The sequence below is a fragment of the Microcaecilia unicolor genome, chromosome 1 (genome assembly GCF_901765095.1).
Source record: "Microcaecilia unicolor chromosome 1, aMicUni1.1, whole genome shotgun sequence".
NCBI lineage: Eukaryota > Metazoa > Chordata > Amphibia > Gymnophiona > Siphonopidae > Microcaecilia > Microcaecilia unicolor.
Window position 1 is genome coordinate 399,889,187 of NC_044031.1, and position 14,289 is coordinate 399,903,475.

The window sequence follows — 14,289 nt, forward strand, 5'->3', positions numbered from 1 at the left end:
CTTATGCTTTTCCCATATAGTTACAGAAACAAGGCAAAAAAAAAAAAAAGCCTTAGTAAATCAAGCCCAAAGAGAAACCACCCAGGTATTTCCCTTTGAAAGCATGCATAAAGCTATTCAGAAATTATCCCTCTAAGCCTTACAGTATTCTCTATAAAAGGGTCAATAAGGCACTTTTGCTTTTTCATACCTGCATTCAGAGAACTAAAAGCTCAAACTAAAGCCTAACTTTTAAACAAAATGGTAAAAAGTAAAATTATTGCCTGTGATTAATACAGAGTAAAGTCCTAGAGTTAAAAGCACATTAAAAGTAATACATGAGCCATTGTTTATGGTAATCTGATGTGCTATAATAATAAATAAGAATATAAAATATAAAAAATAGCATCTACCAGGTAAGTTGATTCCAATTTCTATTTTACAAACACAGAAACCTATACATATAATCTAAATTTTCACCTTCAAGGGGACATGCAATCTAGAAACTCATGACATATACACTGACAAAAGCCATAAACCATGAGAATAACAAGGCTTGAAGGAACCAGGCTGACAAAGACGACCCCAAGGGTGACTTTCTTGCATACCAGTAAGTAGATCCCCAAAGGCAAAGAACTAAAGTACAGCAAACCTAGCAACCAAACAAACACTCGAACAGAGGTTTGGCAGATCAAAGAGGTACAGTTCCAAACCGTCCAGTGGTAAGGTGCCGGAGAAGCAGTGTCAAAATTAGAGGGCCTGTAGAATTCTACCACAGGTGTAGAGTTCAGAGACTGGGTGCTTTCTCTCTGCACCTCCATAATAGTTATAACCAGGCAGTTGGAGGAGCTATGAGAAGGGCTCACAAGGGTGGATAGTCTGTTGGGGGTCAGCACTAGTTCTGAAGGATTTTCTGGTGTGCCTTTCTTTCCTGTGCCCCCACAAGTCAAATTCACCAGGATGTTGTTGTCATCTGGAAGACTGCTAATCTCATCATCAGGCAGACATGTTTCAAATCTACAGAAAGGACACACTATAACACCCTGTGGAGAGTCCCCAAAATCTATGATTTTGTGAAGACATTTGGCACAAACTCTGTGGCAGCACTCCAGCACTTTTGGTTTCCTTTGTCTAAGGTTGTAGCGGTTGTAGCAGATCTTGCATTCAAGTTCATCTGAGTTAAAAACTGGAGACTCCATGGTTTCCTCTGTTAACTGACCAGTCATTTTCAGTTTCTGCAGGGATAGTAGAGAAGTCTGTGATGATGTGGTGCCAAAGAATCAGTCTTCCAATAATTTTATTTTAAAATTATTCTCCTGAATCATTTATTCTGGAGGTGATGGTATTTCCATTTATTCTTCACATCTATTTGAAATTCTGTTTGTATGCAACCATCTGATAAGTCAATGTGGAGCTCCTGTAGAGGAAATAGAGATTTAAATGTTTGCATAGTCTTACAACAGTTGCAAAAACTTGCGTCAATACTAAATAAACAAATTGGTTGGTTCTATGGTCCAGTTACAGTTTTCCAGTTGGCATCCTTCTTTATAGCTCTGGTCTGGACATAGTTGCAAACACTGTAGTTAAAGCTTTGAAAGCTACATAAGAAGTGTTTCATGCAACATTTGTATAAACACTAGGCAGTTTTTAACAATGAACAGTTCCCTGTTGGCTTTACGCAGTCTGCCACTTTGCATCAGAATGATAGTTGGTGAGCTGTTGATTTGTTCTCACTTTCAGCTATGTTGGCTTTTCATGCATAGGAATCCCTCTAGGAATTCTCTGGATAAAAGATGAAACATTTAGAGATGATTTTTTTTTTTTTTTGCTTTACTTTAAATCTCTAACTCTGCTTTCCTACTCATATCTTTCTGCTCCTAGATTTTTTTCAGTGGGACTGAACTAATATTTTAAGAACAAATATGGGTTAATTTTCTGTTGCATTTTTCACACATGATATCAGATCTGTCATAAAATTCTGTATGGAACCAATGAACAAAATGTGATTATTTTGCTGCATTATGGTGAATGACATCAAAATTGTCACTCAAAAAAAAGAAATTACTGACATATGCTAGAGAGTACATTTTCAAGGTGATCCAAAGCTACATTTTGCATAGGACAACCAGGAAGAAATGGGGGACTGAATATCTAAATGGTAGATCGAAGGAAATGGTAAACAGACCACAAAACGACAGCAGAAGTCCAAAATAATACATATGAAACACCTTTATTATGCTAGCACTGACACAAGTGTTTGGGAGGAAAAGACTACTTATTTTAGCCCCTGAAACAGCTATTTGGTGCAACTTGGTCAAGATGGGTTCTGTGTTCAAAACCCTTCACTCTTGTTGCATAATAAATGTGTTTTTGTATTATTTTGGACTTCTGCAGTCCTGAAGCTCCTTGTGACTCTGGGCAAGTCACTTAACCCTCCATTGCCCCTGGTACAAAATAAGTACCTGACTATATGTAAACTGCTTTGAATGTAGTTGCAAAAACCTCAGAAAGGCGGTATATCAAGTCCCATTTCCTTTCTCTTTTGTAGTCTGCTCCCCATTTCCTTTGGACTGGATTGTGCAGACTGTCTGCCCACTTGTTTTTTTGGGGACCATCTAAATGAAATTCAAAGTGGACAAGCACAACTGATGGATATAGACAAGAATAACCCAAATCATAGATATACATGCTAACTTCCACATTAGGGAGGTAATTCTGAACAATAAACTGGCTATGTGCTATTTTGTAAGTAAATGTATATCTTTGATAGCATGTACTTTGCAGTATTTTGAATGACTAAGGGGTCCACTTACTAAACTGCGGTAAAAGGGGGCTTGTGCTAGGGTCGCATGTGTTATTGATGCATGCTGAGGCCCCCTTTTATTGCAGCAAGTACAAGGCTCTTTTATTGTTCTCAAAAAGAAATGGTCGTGCAGTAAGTGTACCACTTGCCATGTGGCCATTTGGGGGGGTGGGGGGCAGAGCACTGACTGCCACCCAATTAGGTGGAGGTAAGGGCTCCCATACTAACCTGGTGGTAACCGAGCAGCAATTACCACCGCATAATTTTTGTAGCACTAGAAATGGTGCACACTGGGGATAGGAATAACTGCCAAGCTCCTAAGGTAGCTTGGCAGTAGTTCCAGATTAGTAAAAGGGCCCCTAAATATTGGAATACACTCCCTGTAGATATTAGGGCATCTTCATCCTATTTTTGTTTCCGGAAACAATTGCATTTATTTTCTAAATTTCTGTTATGAATTTTTAGGAACCCCTGTTGTACTGTAGCTATTATGTAATTATTGTATTTACCTATTATAGTTTTCTTATGTTACCCTGCCCAGGCGAAGATGATGATGGCTATTTATAGCCCACTACTATCCCTACAAGGTTCAGAGCACCACAGCAACAGGGAGGTGGAGGAATGCAAATAGAAATGACGTCAGCTGAAGCTCCACCAAACTCACCCCCCTGTGTGGGAGCAAAAGGCACTATATATGTGGAACTACATGGTACAGTTATATACTATTTCATTAAATGACACCACAAGGCAGAGCCAGGCTCACTCAAACATCCTGAAACATGTTGCATAGGCATGTTGCTGTTTAGGCCTCAGACTTGCGTGCAGTCAGGGAGGACACTGCCAGATATTGCCAAAGTTGCAGGTGGACAAGAAGAATAACAGATGCACATTGTGATACCAGGACTTCATGGTCAGAATGACCCTGCCTCATCACACATGTGGCACAGTGTTAGGTTCCACACATCACAACACTGTGCTCATCGAAGAAAAGTATACTACATCAAATAAACATTGTAAGAAAGAAAAGCATTGTGGTCCTTATATGAGTAATCAAGCTGATTTTATAAAGCTAATGAAGCATTATATATGTAAAATCTTTCAAGCGTTTGGAAAATAAAGAATTTCTTTAGAACTATAAGATGCTGGGCTATTTCTTTGATTGTTGAACAATTTTTGCCCCCATCTTTTGTGAGATGAACCTTTGAGTGGTTCCATTTGAAGTTGATATATTCTTTCAAGAGCATAAAAAAGCTAAAACATTTTATTTTGCTTTGTCCATCTGTGAACCTTTTTTCACAAGTAAAACTTTGTAAATTTATATCTTGGACCACCATCCTTAAATCTCACTCTCTCAGGCAGTAAATCCTTGGAATCTCTAGTTTATATCAGAGGCAATATGACTTGCCCAGCTTCCCTGGTTCTGAGCCCACCGCTGCAGAGCTGCCAAGTTATCCAGCTCCAGTCCAGAAGGGAGATTTTTTGGCCAGTCCTGTTTTTGGACTTATATCCAAAGTCAGTGTTCTTTTTGTAGTCTCTGATATCATCAATTGAAATCAGCACTTCGGGACCCATAATGTACCAGGATAGGGTTGAAGAAATCCAGGACTGACTCAGAATTTCCCTCCTGGAACTGGGTAACTTGGCAGCTTTCCCGCCAACCATTAAGCCTCTCCATTCAAAGCATGTGCTTGCATAGTCCCTATGCTCACTCACAAACTATTACTGCCATCATACTCACAGCTAGGCTCTGTACTTTTCCCTGCTACTTCTGGAGAGGTGAAATGATAGTGGAGGAAGGAGTCCCTGAGGGGGGGGGGGGGCACAAATATATGTTAATTGTTAATGACATTTATTGTACATGAGTAAACACACATTTATTTTGACCTAGTATTTCAAGCAACTTAGCCCTTTTGTGAGCTGATTCCCTTGAAATAAAGGGAGGACTGTGGGAGCAAAAGGCACTATATGGTACAGCTATATATGATTTCATTATATGGCACCACAAGACATAGTCAGGCTCACTCAAACATCCTGATACATGTTGGGATAAAGCCTACCATACAGTCTGGCTAATTTCATCTTTCATGCATGGGCCTGTTGCTTTTTAGGCCTCAGACTTGCGTGCAGTCAAGCGGAACACTGCCAGATACTGCCAAGGTTGCATATGGTCAAGAAGGATAACAAATGCACATTGTTTGAGAAACCAGGATTTCATGGTCAGAATGACCCTGTCTCATCATGCATGTGGCATAGTGTTATGTTTCACACATTACAACATTGGGAATCAACAAATTGGTTGTTCTAGACTTTGAGGCTCCATTTCATTCAAGGAATGCACATTGTTTACTGGAACAATGACTTCATAGTTAAGGTGACCCTTCAGTGTGACATAAATGGGACAGTACTGTGGCCTTCCAAGTCACAACATCTGAGACAAAGTTGCTATGATAAACGTCGGAGGTTGTACATCAACAACATGGCCAGAATGCACATCACTAATCCAGCTGCAGCCTGCAGACATCTGAGACAAATTTGTTATGGTAAACATCGGAGGTTGTGTATCGACAGCAAGGCCAGAATGCACATCACTAACTCAGATGCAGCCTGCAGTTTCTGCATAAAAGAGGCTCATATCTGAGGCAAATAGCTGTTTGCTTTACATCTGATCTGAAGTACAGCCCCTGCTCTGCCTACCTCACTGATCTGTCTGAGGAACACTCTGCCACCTGCTGGATGTCTGGTGTCATCTACATCCAGGTTGTATATTTGCCATGTAATTGCTGTGTAGTACTACTGGGCCAGGATTACTGGCTGTATTAGAAGCATACCATAGGGATTGGTATGTGTTCACTCTGAGCTATTTTCATAAGACCATCTTTGTCATACTCTTGTCTTTTCATTTTGTTCTTGCTGCTATGTTTTTATAATACCTTGGGGTGCTGTATCACTGCTTGTTAGTATATTTGGGCGTGACGATTTGGATCTATAGACAAAGGGAATGTAGTTACTTTCCAAACAGTACATTATCTAATACCAAAGTGCTGCTGTTTCACATTTTTCCATAATTCATACTGAAAGTCACGTTCTCTAATTACACCCAAAAAGGGTGTAATCTGTGTATGCCCCACACCTGGAGCGGACAGTAAACACTTTCTTCCCCCAGGAGGGAATCATGGAGTTGGAAGTCAGGACACATTAGTCCCACCTGAGGAGTCTGGTACGTTTGGGATATGAAAGCTGTGCTGTCTGGTCTCTCTGTTTCACCCTCCCTTCTACAAACAGGAACAGTGTGGGAGGTCTTATTAATACCACTCCCATGTGTAGCCCAGGTTCTCAGGTAGGTGGGGGATGGGGTGAGAAGGAACACCAGAAGATATAGTGAATGGCTGGTTATCAGGGGCCATGACCCAACAATTCAATAAGGAGTAGCTGGGGACCATTCAGCTAGTCGAGTGGAGGGCCTCAGTATCTGTCAAGTTTTGGTGCCTTCTTTCCCCCCTCCACCTTGACTTATCACCAACCAGTGTGTATATCTGCTTTCCACATCTCTGTGTTCCTGTTACTGTGCCCTCCACACCCCTTCCACAATCCTTCTTATTCTACCTACCTGCCTGTGTGGCTGTCTGGCATGTTGGTCATACAGGCATACAGGTACACAGTGCACCTTACCCCTTGACTCCAGAGGTGTTGCACATAGAGGCACATATCTTTGGGTTGCATGACATCATTCTTCATCATCTGTAGGCAGGAAGTGCATATGGAGAGATATGTACAGGAATACTGCAACACAGTGGCAGGTTAGGTAGTGCAACAAACACATTTCCTCCACTTGCCCTATCCAGGTGATAACACTGACTCAGAGGGCGAGGTAGGCCTTAGCAACCAGCAGCCATAAGTGGAGGAGGAGGTGGCAAAAATGGTGGCAGCAGTGTCATCACAGGAGGGCAGTGGGAGTGAAGAGCTGGCAGCAGATGAGACCCTCCAGGAGCTGCCTGCAGGGGAGGAGACACAGAAGGCCTCAGTGGTGGTCACCCCACCTCAGCGAGCATTTGCTGATGGGGCAAGGAACACAGACGACGTTGGCGTGGAGCCACAGGCCAGGATCCCAAGCCCTACTCTGCTGTCATGTCAGCCATAGAGGGCAATGATGCTGCGCCACCACCTCCCTCCAGGCCAGAATCAGCAGCTACAGCACACCCACCGGCTACATGTGCCAGCATGACTTCCCCAGCACACCAGGCTATGCCACAAACCTAGAGAGCTGGTGTGTCAGAGGAGACCCACACTTCCTTATTGGATGCAAGGCCACATGAAACATCTGACCCCAGGTGGCCAGATTTTCAAGGGGCAGCAGGCATGTCAGATGACACAGAGGACAGTGTGAGTCTCACAGGGGAGGACATTGTCTGCTGCTGCTCGAGCCAGTATATCGGCAGCTGCTCACCGCTGTGGGGGCCGAGGCACATCCTAGAGGGGACAGGGAAGGTGAAGGGGAATTAGACTGGGTAGCTTGATAAGGGCTTTTTTTTTTTTTTAATTATTTCTTTATTCATATATTTCCATATATCATCACAATACGTGAATATGCAATCGGCATTTATACAAAAGGCAAAAATAAAAAATAAAGAGAAATATCATTAACAGCCTTTCTATCCACAAGTTTAGGAAATTTTGGAATCCAAGAATTTAGAATTTATGTTTAAATCTTTTTATTGAAGTATTATATAAAACATCGATACACAATGTTCAACGATTAACCTTCCTAATACAACAGACAACTATCCGTCCGTCCACATACATCAAAACATTTTCTTCTTTTTCTCCCCAAACAACCCCCCTCCCCCCACCCTCCCCTCCTTTTAATTGTAAACCTTTTGTTATCGGAATCCCCAAAACTCACTTTTAACATAATATCTATCAATCCGTTCCAATACACACGTAACTGCCCCTTCCCTCTGAAAACTCCAGTATCTTCCACTGTTATTGAACATGCTGCATACCCTCCATGTACCCCAGAAAGGACATGGAACTCCATCAGTGAATCAAAATACAGTGTTTCCACAAAACTTTTGCTCCCTCCCCCTGTTCCCCCCACTCCTTAACCAACCCTTATCTTGAGATACTAAACAGCAATTCCCCACGCCCCCTCCCCACCCTCCCTTCCCAAGCCATCTTACAATTGTCTCGAGTGTGAGCAACTTAACCTCCTTCACCTCTTATGGACTTTACCCCAGGAATTTTACAAATTGTTAATAATGAAACTCCTACCTCTTGGGCTCATTATTTGTAAATAAGGGTCCCAAATTGTCAAAAACTGTTTCTTGCGTCTTAAAGTGCCTTTCGCATCTCGAGCTTCCCATGCCATCAATTGGTGTATCTGATTCCTCCAATGCCCCAAAGCTGGAGTCTCCGACCCCACCCAGTATTGTAAAATTGTTTTCCGAGCCACCAAGCATAATTTCCTACAAAGCAGTCGCCCAGGCCCCTTTAAACTGCGAAATGCTCCAGGCACATCCAAAAGTAATTGTTCCATTGAACCGTGAAGAGATCTATCCACCAGGCGTTCCAAAAAACGCACCACCTGGTTCCAAAATCCTCTCACTTTCTGGCAAGCCCAAATGCATGATAGTATGTATGTCTAGGATGACCACATTTGGAACACTGCGAATCTTGGCCCCCTTCCACATGTGCTAACATCGCCTTAGTCATATATGCCCGTAGGATCACCCGAGCCCCACATTCCCTCAACCGCATATCAGATGTTAAAGTATAAACTCCTTTTAAAGATTGCAAAACTTCCCAAGTACCTAGCCCCACCTCCGATTCCTCCTCCCATTTTGCCTTGATCCCCTCAAACCTTCTAGCGGGGCATAGCTGAACAAGGGCCTGCACTAACCCAGAGATAGACAACCCACTATCAGAAATCTTTGAAAAGAATGACCTGAGCTCCACTCTTAGCTTGAATTGCAACTTATTCCTGTCCAAGGTCCTTACGTAGTGTATTAGCTGTGCGTAGGCAAACTGTGCACCCCACCCCTCAGAAGACTCTTCCTCCCAAGTTCCTAACGGTTCCACCTCCCCTGTGGCTCCCATTACGTGCTCCAGAAGATATATCCCTTTTTGCTCCCATTTCTTAAACCAAACATTATCCCATCCTGATCTAAACCTTCCATTTCCTCTAATAGGCAACTGATCCGACACCTCAGGGTCCCCACCTAACTGCCTCACTAAAACCTTCCACCCCTCCCTCAGTGAATCCAAGAGCACACTCCCCTTTATACCCTCAGGCAACTGACTTTTTTTGCAGTGCAACAGAAAATAAAGATGATAAGGCGCAAAATGTTCCTGTTCTAGGTATAATGGTGTGTAAACGGTTGTCCCCTCAATCCAATCTCCCACATGCCGAAGCATACAAGCTTGGTTATATAACTTCAAGTCTGGCAGTCCCAGACCACCCTGCCTCCAATGACCTGTCAATAGTGCCATTCTCAGCCTCGGCTTTTTCCCTGCCCAACAAAAAGCACTCACCCATTTATAAAATAATCTCAAATCTTTCTGAAGAAGGCGTATAGGCAATATTTGAAGAACATATAACCACTTTGGAAACTGAACCATCTTTATCAGATTAATTCTACCCATTAAAGAAATTGGCAATAAACGCCACCACTCCAACTTTTCCTTAGTATCTTCAATCAGTTTCCCCACATTAAGCTGATATAAATTTGTCACATCCATGCTTAAATTAATCCCCAAATAACGAAATGAATCTGATGCCCACCTCAAAGGGAAACCCTCTCTCCATTCATCCTTCACTTGGACTGAGGAAGGTAAAGCCTCCGATTTCCCCAAATTCAGTTGGAGACCTGCAAAGTCTCCATACTCACCAAAAATTTCCAAAAGAGCCACCAAGGAACTTCGAGGACTCTCCAGATGTACCAGTATGTCATCAGCAAATGCCGCTACTTTGAAACATCCCTCCCCAACTCGAACCCCCTGGATATCATCTGTTGTCAGTATCTCTCTAATTAAGGGATCTAAAGTCAACACAAAAAGAAGCGGACTGGAAACATCGCTGACGACATTCCATTCACCAACACTGTGGCCTGTGGTTCTGCATACAATGCTCTTATTCCTGAAACAAAGAGACCCTCAAAACCATATGCCCTCAATACTTCAAACATAAAGTCCCATCTCACCTTATCAAATGCTTTCTCTGCATCAAAGCTTACTAGGATAGATGGTATCCCTCTCTTTGATCTCTGCTCCAAAGAAGTCAAAATTCTCCTTACATTCTTGGTGATTGATCTTCCCTTCACGAATCCTACCTGTGCTTCATGTATAATTTCCGGAAGCACCTTAGCCATTCTATTAGCTAAAACTTTTGCCATCAACTTCACTTCAAAATTAAGCAAAGAGATCGGCCTATAAGATTCTGGCAACAACGGGTCCCTACCAGGTTTTGGCAGTACAATTATTTGTGCTACCGTTAAGGACTGCGGCATAGATTCTAATTCTATAATTTTATTAAACATAGCAGCCAACGGGGTTGTGATCTCCGTACCCATTAGTTTGTAAAACTCGGCTCTATACCCGTCAGCTCCAGGTGTCTTGTTCAACGCACTTTTCCCTATCGCCCCCTCCACTTCTTCCACACTTATTTGTTCATTCAACTGTCCTCTAGTTCCCTCATCTATCAAGGGCAGTAGCTTGGACTCCAAATATACGTCCCCCCTCAAACCTAAGTCCGGAGGGCTTTTATATAGTTCTGTATAATACCGGTGAAATACCTGGGAAATCTCCCGATCGGTACGGACTAAATGGCCCCTCGACTCCTGGATTTGCAGTATCCCCTGAGGGCGGACTCTAGGTCTCAACAAGTTGGCCAACATTCTCCCCGTTTTATTACCATGCTTATATAGCTGATATTTATAATATGTTTGAGACTTTACTGCTCGTTGATGGAGCAATGAGTTCAACGCCACCTGTGTCTCTAGTACTAATTGCCTGGTCTTCCCCGATTGTTCCTTCCCAAATCTCTTCCTAGCCCTACGCAACTGCTCCCCCAATCTCAATATCTCCCTATCTCGAATCTTCCTACTCCTACACGTGTAGCTAATTATTTCCCCCCTAAGAACTGCCTTTGCGGCCTCCCAATACAGAATCGGGTCATTTGTATGTTCCTCATTGTGCCTTGCATACTGATGCCAGCAGTCAATGATATGTGCTCTAAATTTTTCATCTTTGTATAATTCAATTGGGAATTGCCAGCTCTTGGGTCTACTATCTGCCAATCCCACCGACCACTCCATTAGCACCCAAGCGTGATCTGATATCACATATGGTCCCAACTCCCCTTTCTCCACCCTCCCAAATACCCCCCTAGAAATTAGAAGATAATCTATCCTTGCCTGAGAGGAGTGTGCTCTCGAAAGGTGAGTATAGTCTCTCTCAGTGGGGTGCAACGCTCTCCAGCTATCCACCAAATCAAACAGATGAACCAGCTGCCTAAGACCTCTATTCCCTCTATATGTCTCTGAAGCCCTCCGCCCCGTACTATCCATCTCTGGGTCCCACACTGCGTTGAAATCTCCCCCCACCACCTTATCCAAATTCCTTTGTTGTAATAATAACTGTATTATACGATTGTAGAACTGCTTGTCATACTGATTCGGGGCATAAATGTTGCATAGCAGATAGGGGCGACCTTTTATTGTTACTTCTACCATTATATATCTCCCCCCTGAGTCTACATATAACACCCGATGACTATCAATAGTACCCTTCTTACATAAAATGGCTACTCCTCCTTTTTTATGGATGGCATCTGCGGCCCAGCAATCGCCTACCCACCAGGTTTTAAGCTTACCATGTTCTCCAGCGTCCAAATGGGTCTCCTGTAAAAATGCAATATCTATGTGGTTCCTGTGTAGGTGTTGTAATATTTTTGTCCGCTTAATGGGTGAATTTATGCCACCCACATTCCATGTTACCACCTTCACTTTATGAGCCTATAACCCCAAAGTAGCATATCAAAAAATCTTTTCTGTGAATTTGGGAGGAGATAGCCCAGCCTCCACCCCCCCCCCCATACAGACTCCAACTCTTTCCAACTCCCCTCCGGATTCTCCACTCGACACACTCCATTTGCAAACATATCAAATAATCCCCCCCCGTCCCTCCCCCCCATCTCCCTCCCCCCCCTCTTAATCCTCCCTTTCCCTTGTTCCAGAACACACATCTGGAACGTCACATCTAGTGCCTCTCCAGGTTCCCTCTCCCCTCAAATGAAACCCAAACAATAAACCAATTCCCCGCACCCATTATTAACCACTACAGGGTGTTATCAAACTCTCCCACACCACCCTCAATATCCCCATCACAAACATATTCTCCCCAGCCTCTACCGCTGACTTTTGACTTTGCACCCGATAGTCCCCGGTCATACCAATCCTCATGCTCTATTCATGTAGCTTGTCCACTGCTGTTCAGTTGCTCCAAAAAAAGTTTAGCTTCTTCCACCGAATGCATAATACGTGTTGTCCCATTCCAGGTCACTCTCAGCACAGCCGGGTATACTAAAGCAAACCTCACTTTCCGCTGGAATAGTTGTGAACATATCGGTGCAAACATCTTACGTTGTGCCGCCACCCCGGCCGAGTAATCTTGAAAACAAAGGATTTTTTTTGACTGATACATCAGTGTTTTCCCCGACCTCAGCGCTTGTAAAATCTCCTGTTTCTGGCGAAAATTCAACAGCCGAAGAATAACCACTCTGGGCCGTGCCTCTATCCTCGTGCCACGTGGACCCACTCTATGAGCCCTCTCAATCTGCAGAGACTTGAAGTTCCCATCCAGGGCCAGTTCTTTAGGAATCCACCTTTCTAGAAATGATATTAAATCTTTATCTTCCAGCTCTTCAGGCAGCCCAATCAACCGCAAGTTATTCCTCCTCGAGCGGTTCTCGAGGTCGTCCACCTTCGCTTCCAAGGCTGCTACTGTTTTCCTCAGCTGTTCGTGGCCGCCTTCCAATTTTGTAGCGCGATCTTCCACCGCATTCACTCGTTCCTGACAGCTCACTAAGTCCTTGGTAAACTCACCAAATTGGCCACTTAGGGTCTCCAGTTTCATGTCTATAGGCGCTAATCGTCGTTCCAACGATGTTTCAAATACCGCCGACATTTCAGCTGTTATTTCTGCTACCCAAGCAGATGATATCGAGGATTCCGCCGGGCTGGACGGCGCCGCCATTTTGTCTTTCCCTCGTGTCTTTTCTTTTTGGGCGGATTTCGTTGCCATCTTCCCCCTCCGGGAAATATTAACAACTTTTTTACACTCTCCTGCTTCAGCGCTGCTTCTGAGTTTGAAAAATATCCGCGGAGGTGCGATATACAGGGAGCGGGGAACCCTGAGGAACGGAGCAGCTCTTACCCGCGTCTAGCTCCGATCATGGCACCACGTGACCTCCAAGAATTTAGAATTTAAAGTAAAACATATAGCAATAATTAAGGACTAGTGGTTGCAACCTCTGGTTCAGACCCCAGCCTGCATTTAGGGAGGGCACACAACATTCAATTCCACTCTAGCATCTAGAAATTGTTTTAACTGTTTTGGGTCTACAAATTGAAACTGTTTACCCTCAAGCATTACATTACAATAACAAGGAAAACGTAATATGAAAGTTGCTCCCAGGGCCACCACCCTAGGGCAGAGTTCCAAAAAGGCCCTCCGTCTCATCTGTGTAGGCCTTGAGAGATCAGGAAAAATACGAATTTTTGAGCCCAAAAACAGATTTTCTAAGTGTCTCAAGGAAAGCCTTAATACGGCATTCCTGTCAGGCTGATAAGGGCTTTTTGTGCTGCTGTGTGCTTGGGGGAAGGTGTGGTGAGATTGCAGGGGAGGGGAGGAGGGCACAGAGAGGTTGATTGTGGTGGTGTTGGGGGCGTTGTACACAAATAAATATCATGTACTTTCACTAAAAATTGCTCTATATGAGTCTTCCTGGCTCAGACCCCCCACCTGGTAGGCACCCTACTCAGCTCTAGGTGGGTGTGGGTGTGTGTGTGTGGGGGGAAGCTCCTTATGCCCTGGGTCCTGTGCCTGCTGCAGTGGTTGCCCTCCCTCTTCTGGCAGGGCTTGTCTTCCTCACTGTGTCAGGTTGTGCGGCATGCAGCAGGCCATGAAGATCTTTGTAACCTTTTCAGAGTTCTAGAGGAGCTCCTCTTCGGACCGGGCAAGACACTGGAAGCAATTCTTGAGCTGCCCAAAGGTGTGTTTGATGCTGCTGCATGTGATGTGATGTCTCTTATTGTAGCCCTCCTCTGCCTCATTTTGGGGGTGCACTATCAGAGTCATGAGCCAGGTTCACTATGGGTATTCTCTGTCACCTGGGGGGTGGGGGAAGCAGAGAGACAGGGGTGTGTAATGGCTGGTTTGGGTACCTTGTGGAGGTGGGGTGTTTACTGTGGGAGCACCTAGAGGGAGGGAGTGTGTAGATGCTTTGGGGGAGG

The 14,289-nt window shown here is 44.0% G+C and overlaps 1 protein-coding gene across 1 annotated transcript in view; it reads right to left on the bottom strand.

The window, feature by feature from the left end:
* Positions 1-389: 389 nt before the first annotated feature.
* Positions 390-14,289, bottom strand: part of RNF182 (ring finger protein 182) — a 126,556-nt gene continuing 112,656 nt past the window's right edge. The window contains exon 2 of the mRNA XM_030211235.1: positions 390-1,396. Coding sequence (XP_030067095.1) covers positions 462-1,205 — 744 coding nt within the window. The 5' untranslated portion in view covers positions 1,206-1,396 and the 3' untranslated portion in view covers positions 390-461. The remainder of the gene's footprint in view (positions 1,397-14,289) is intronic.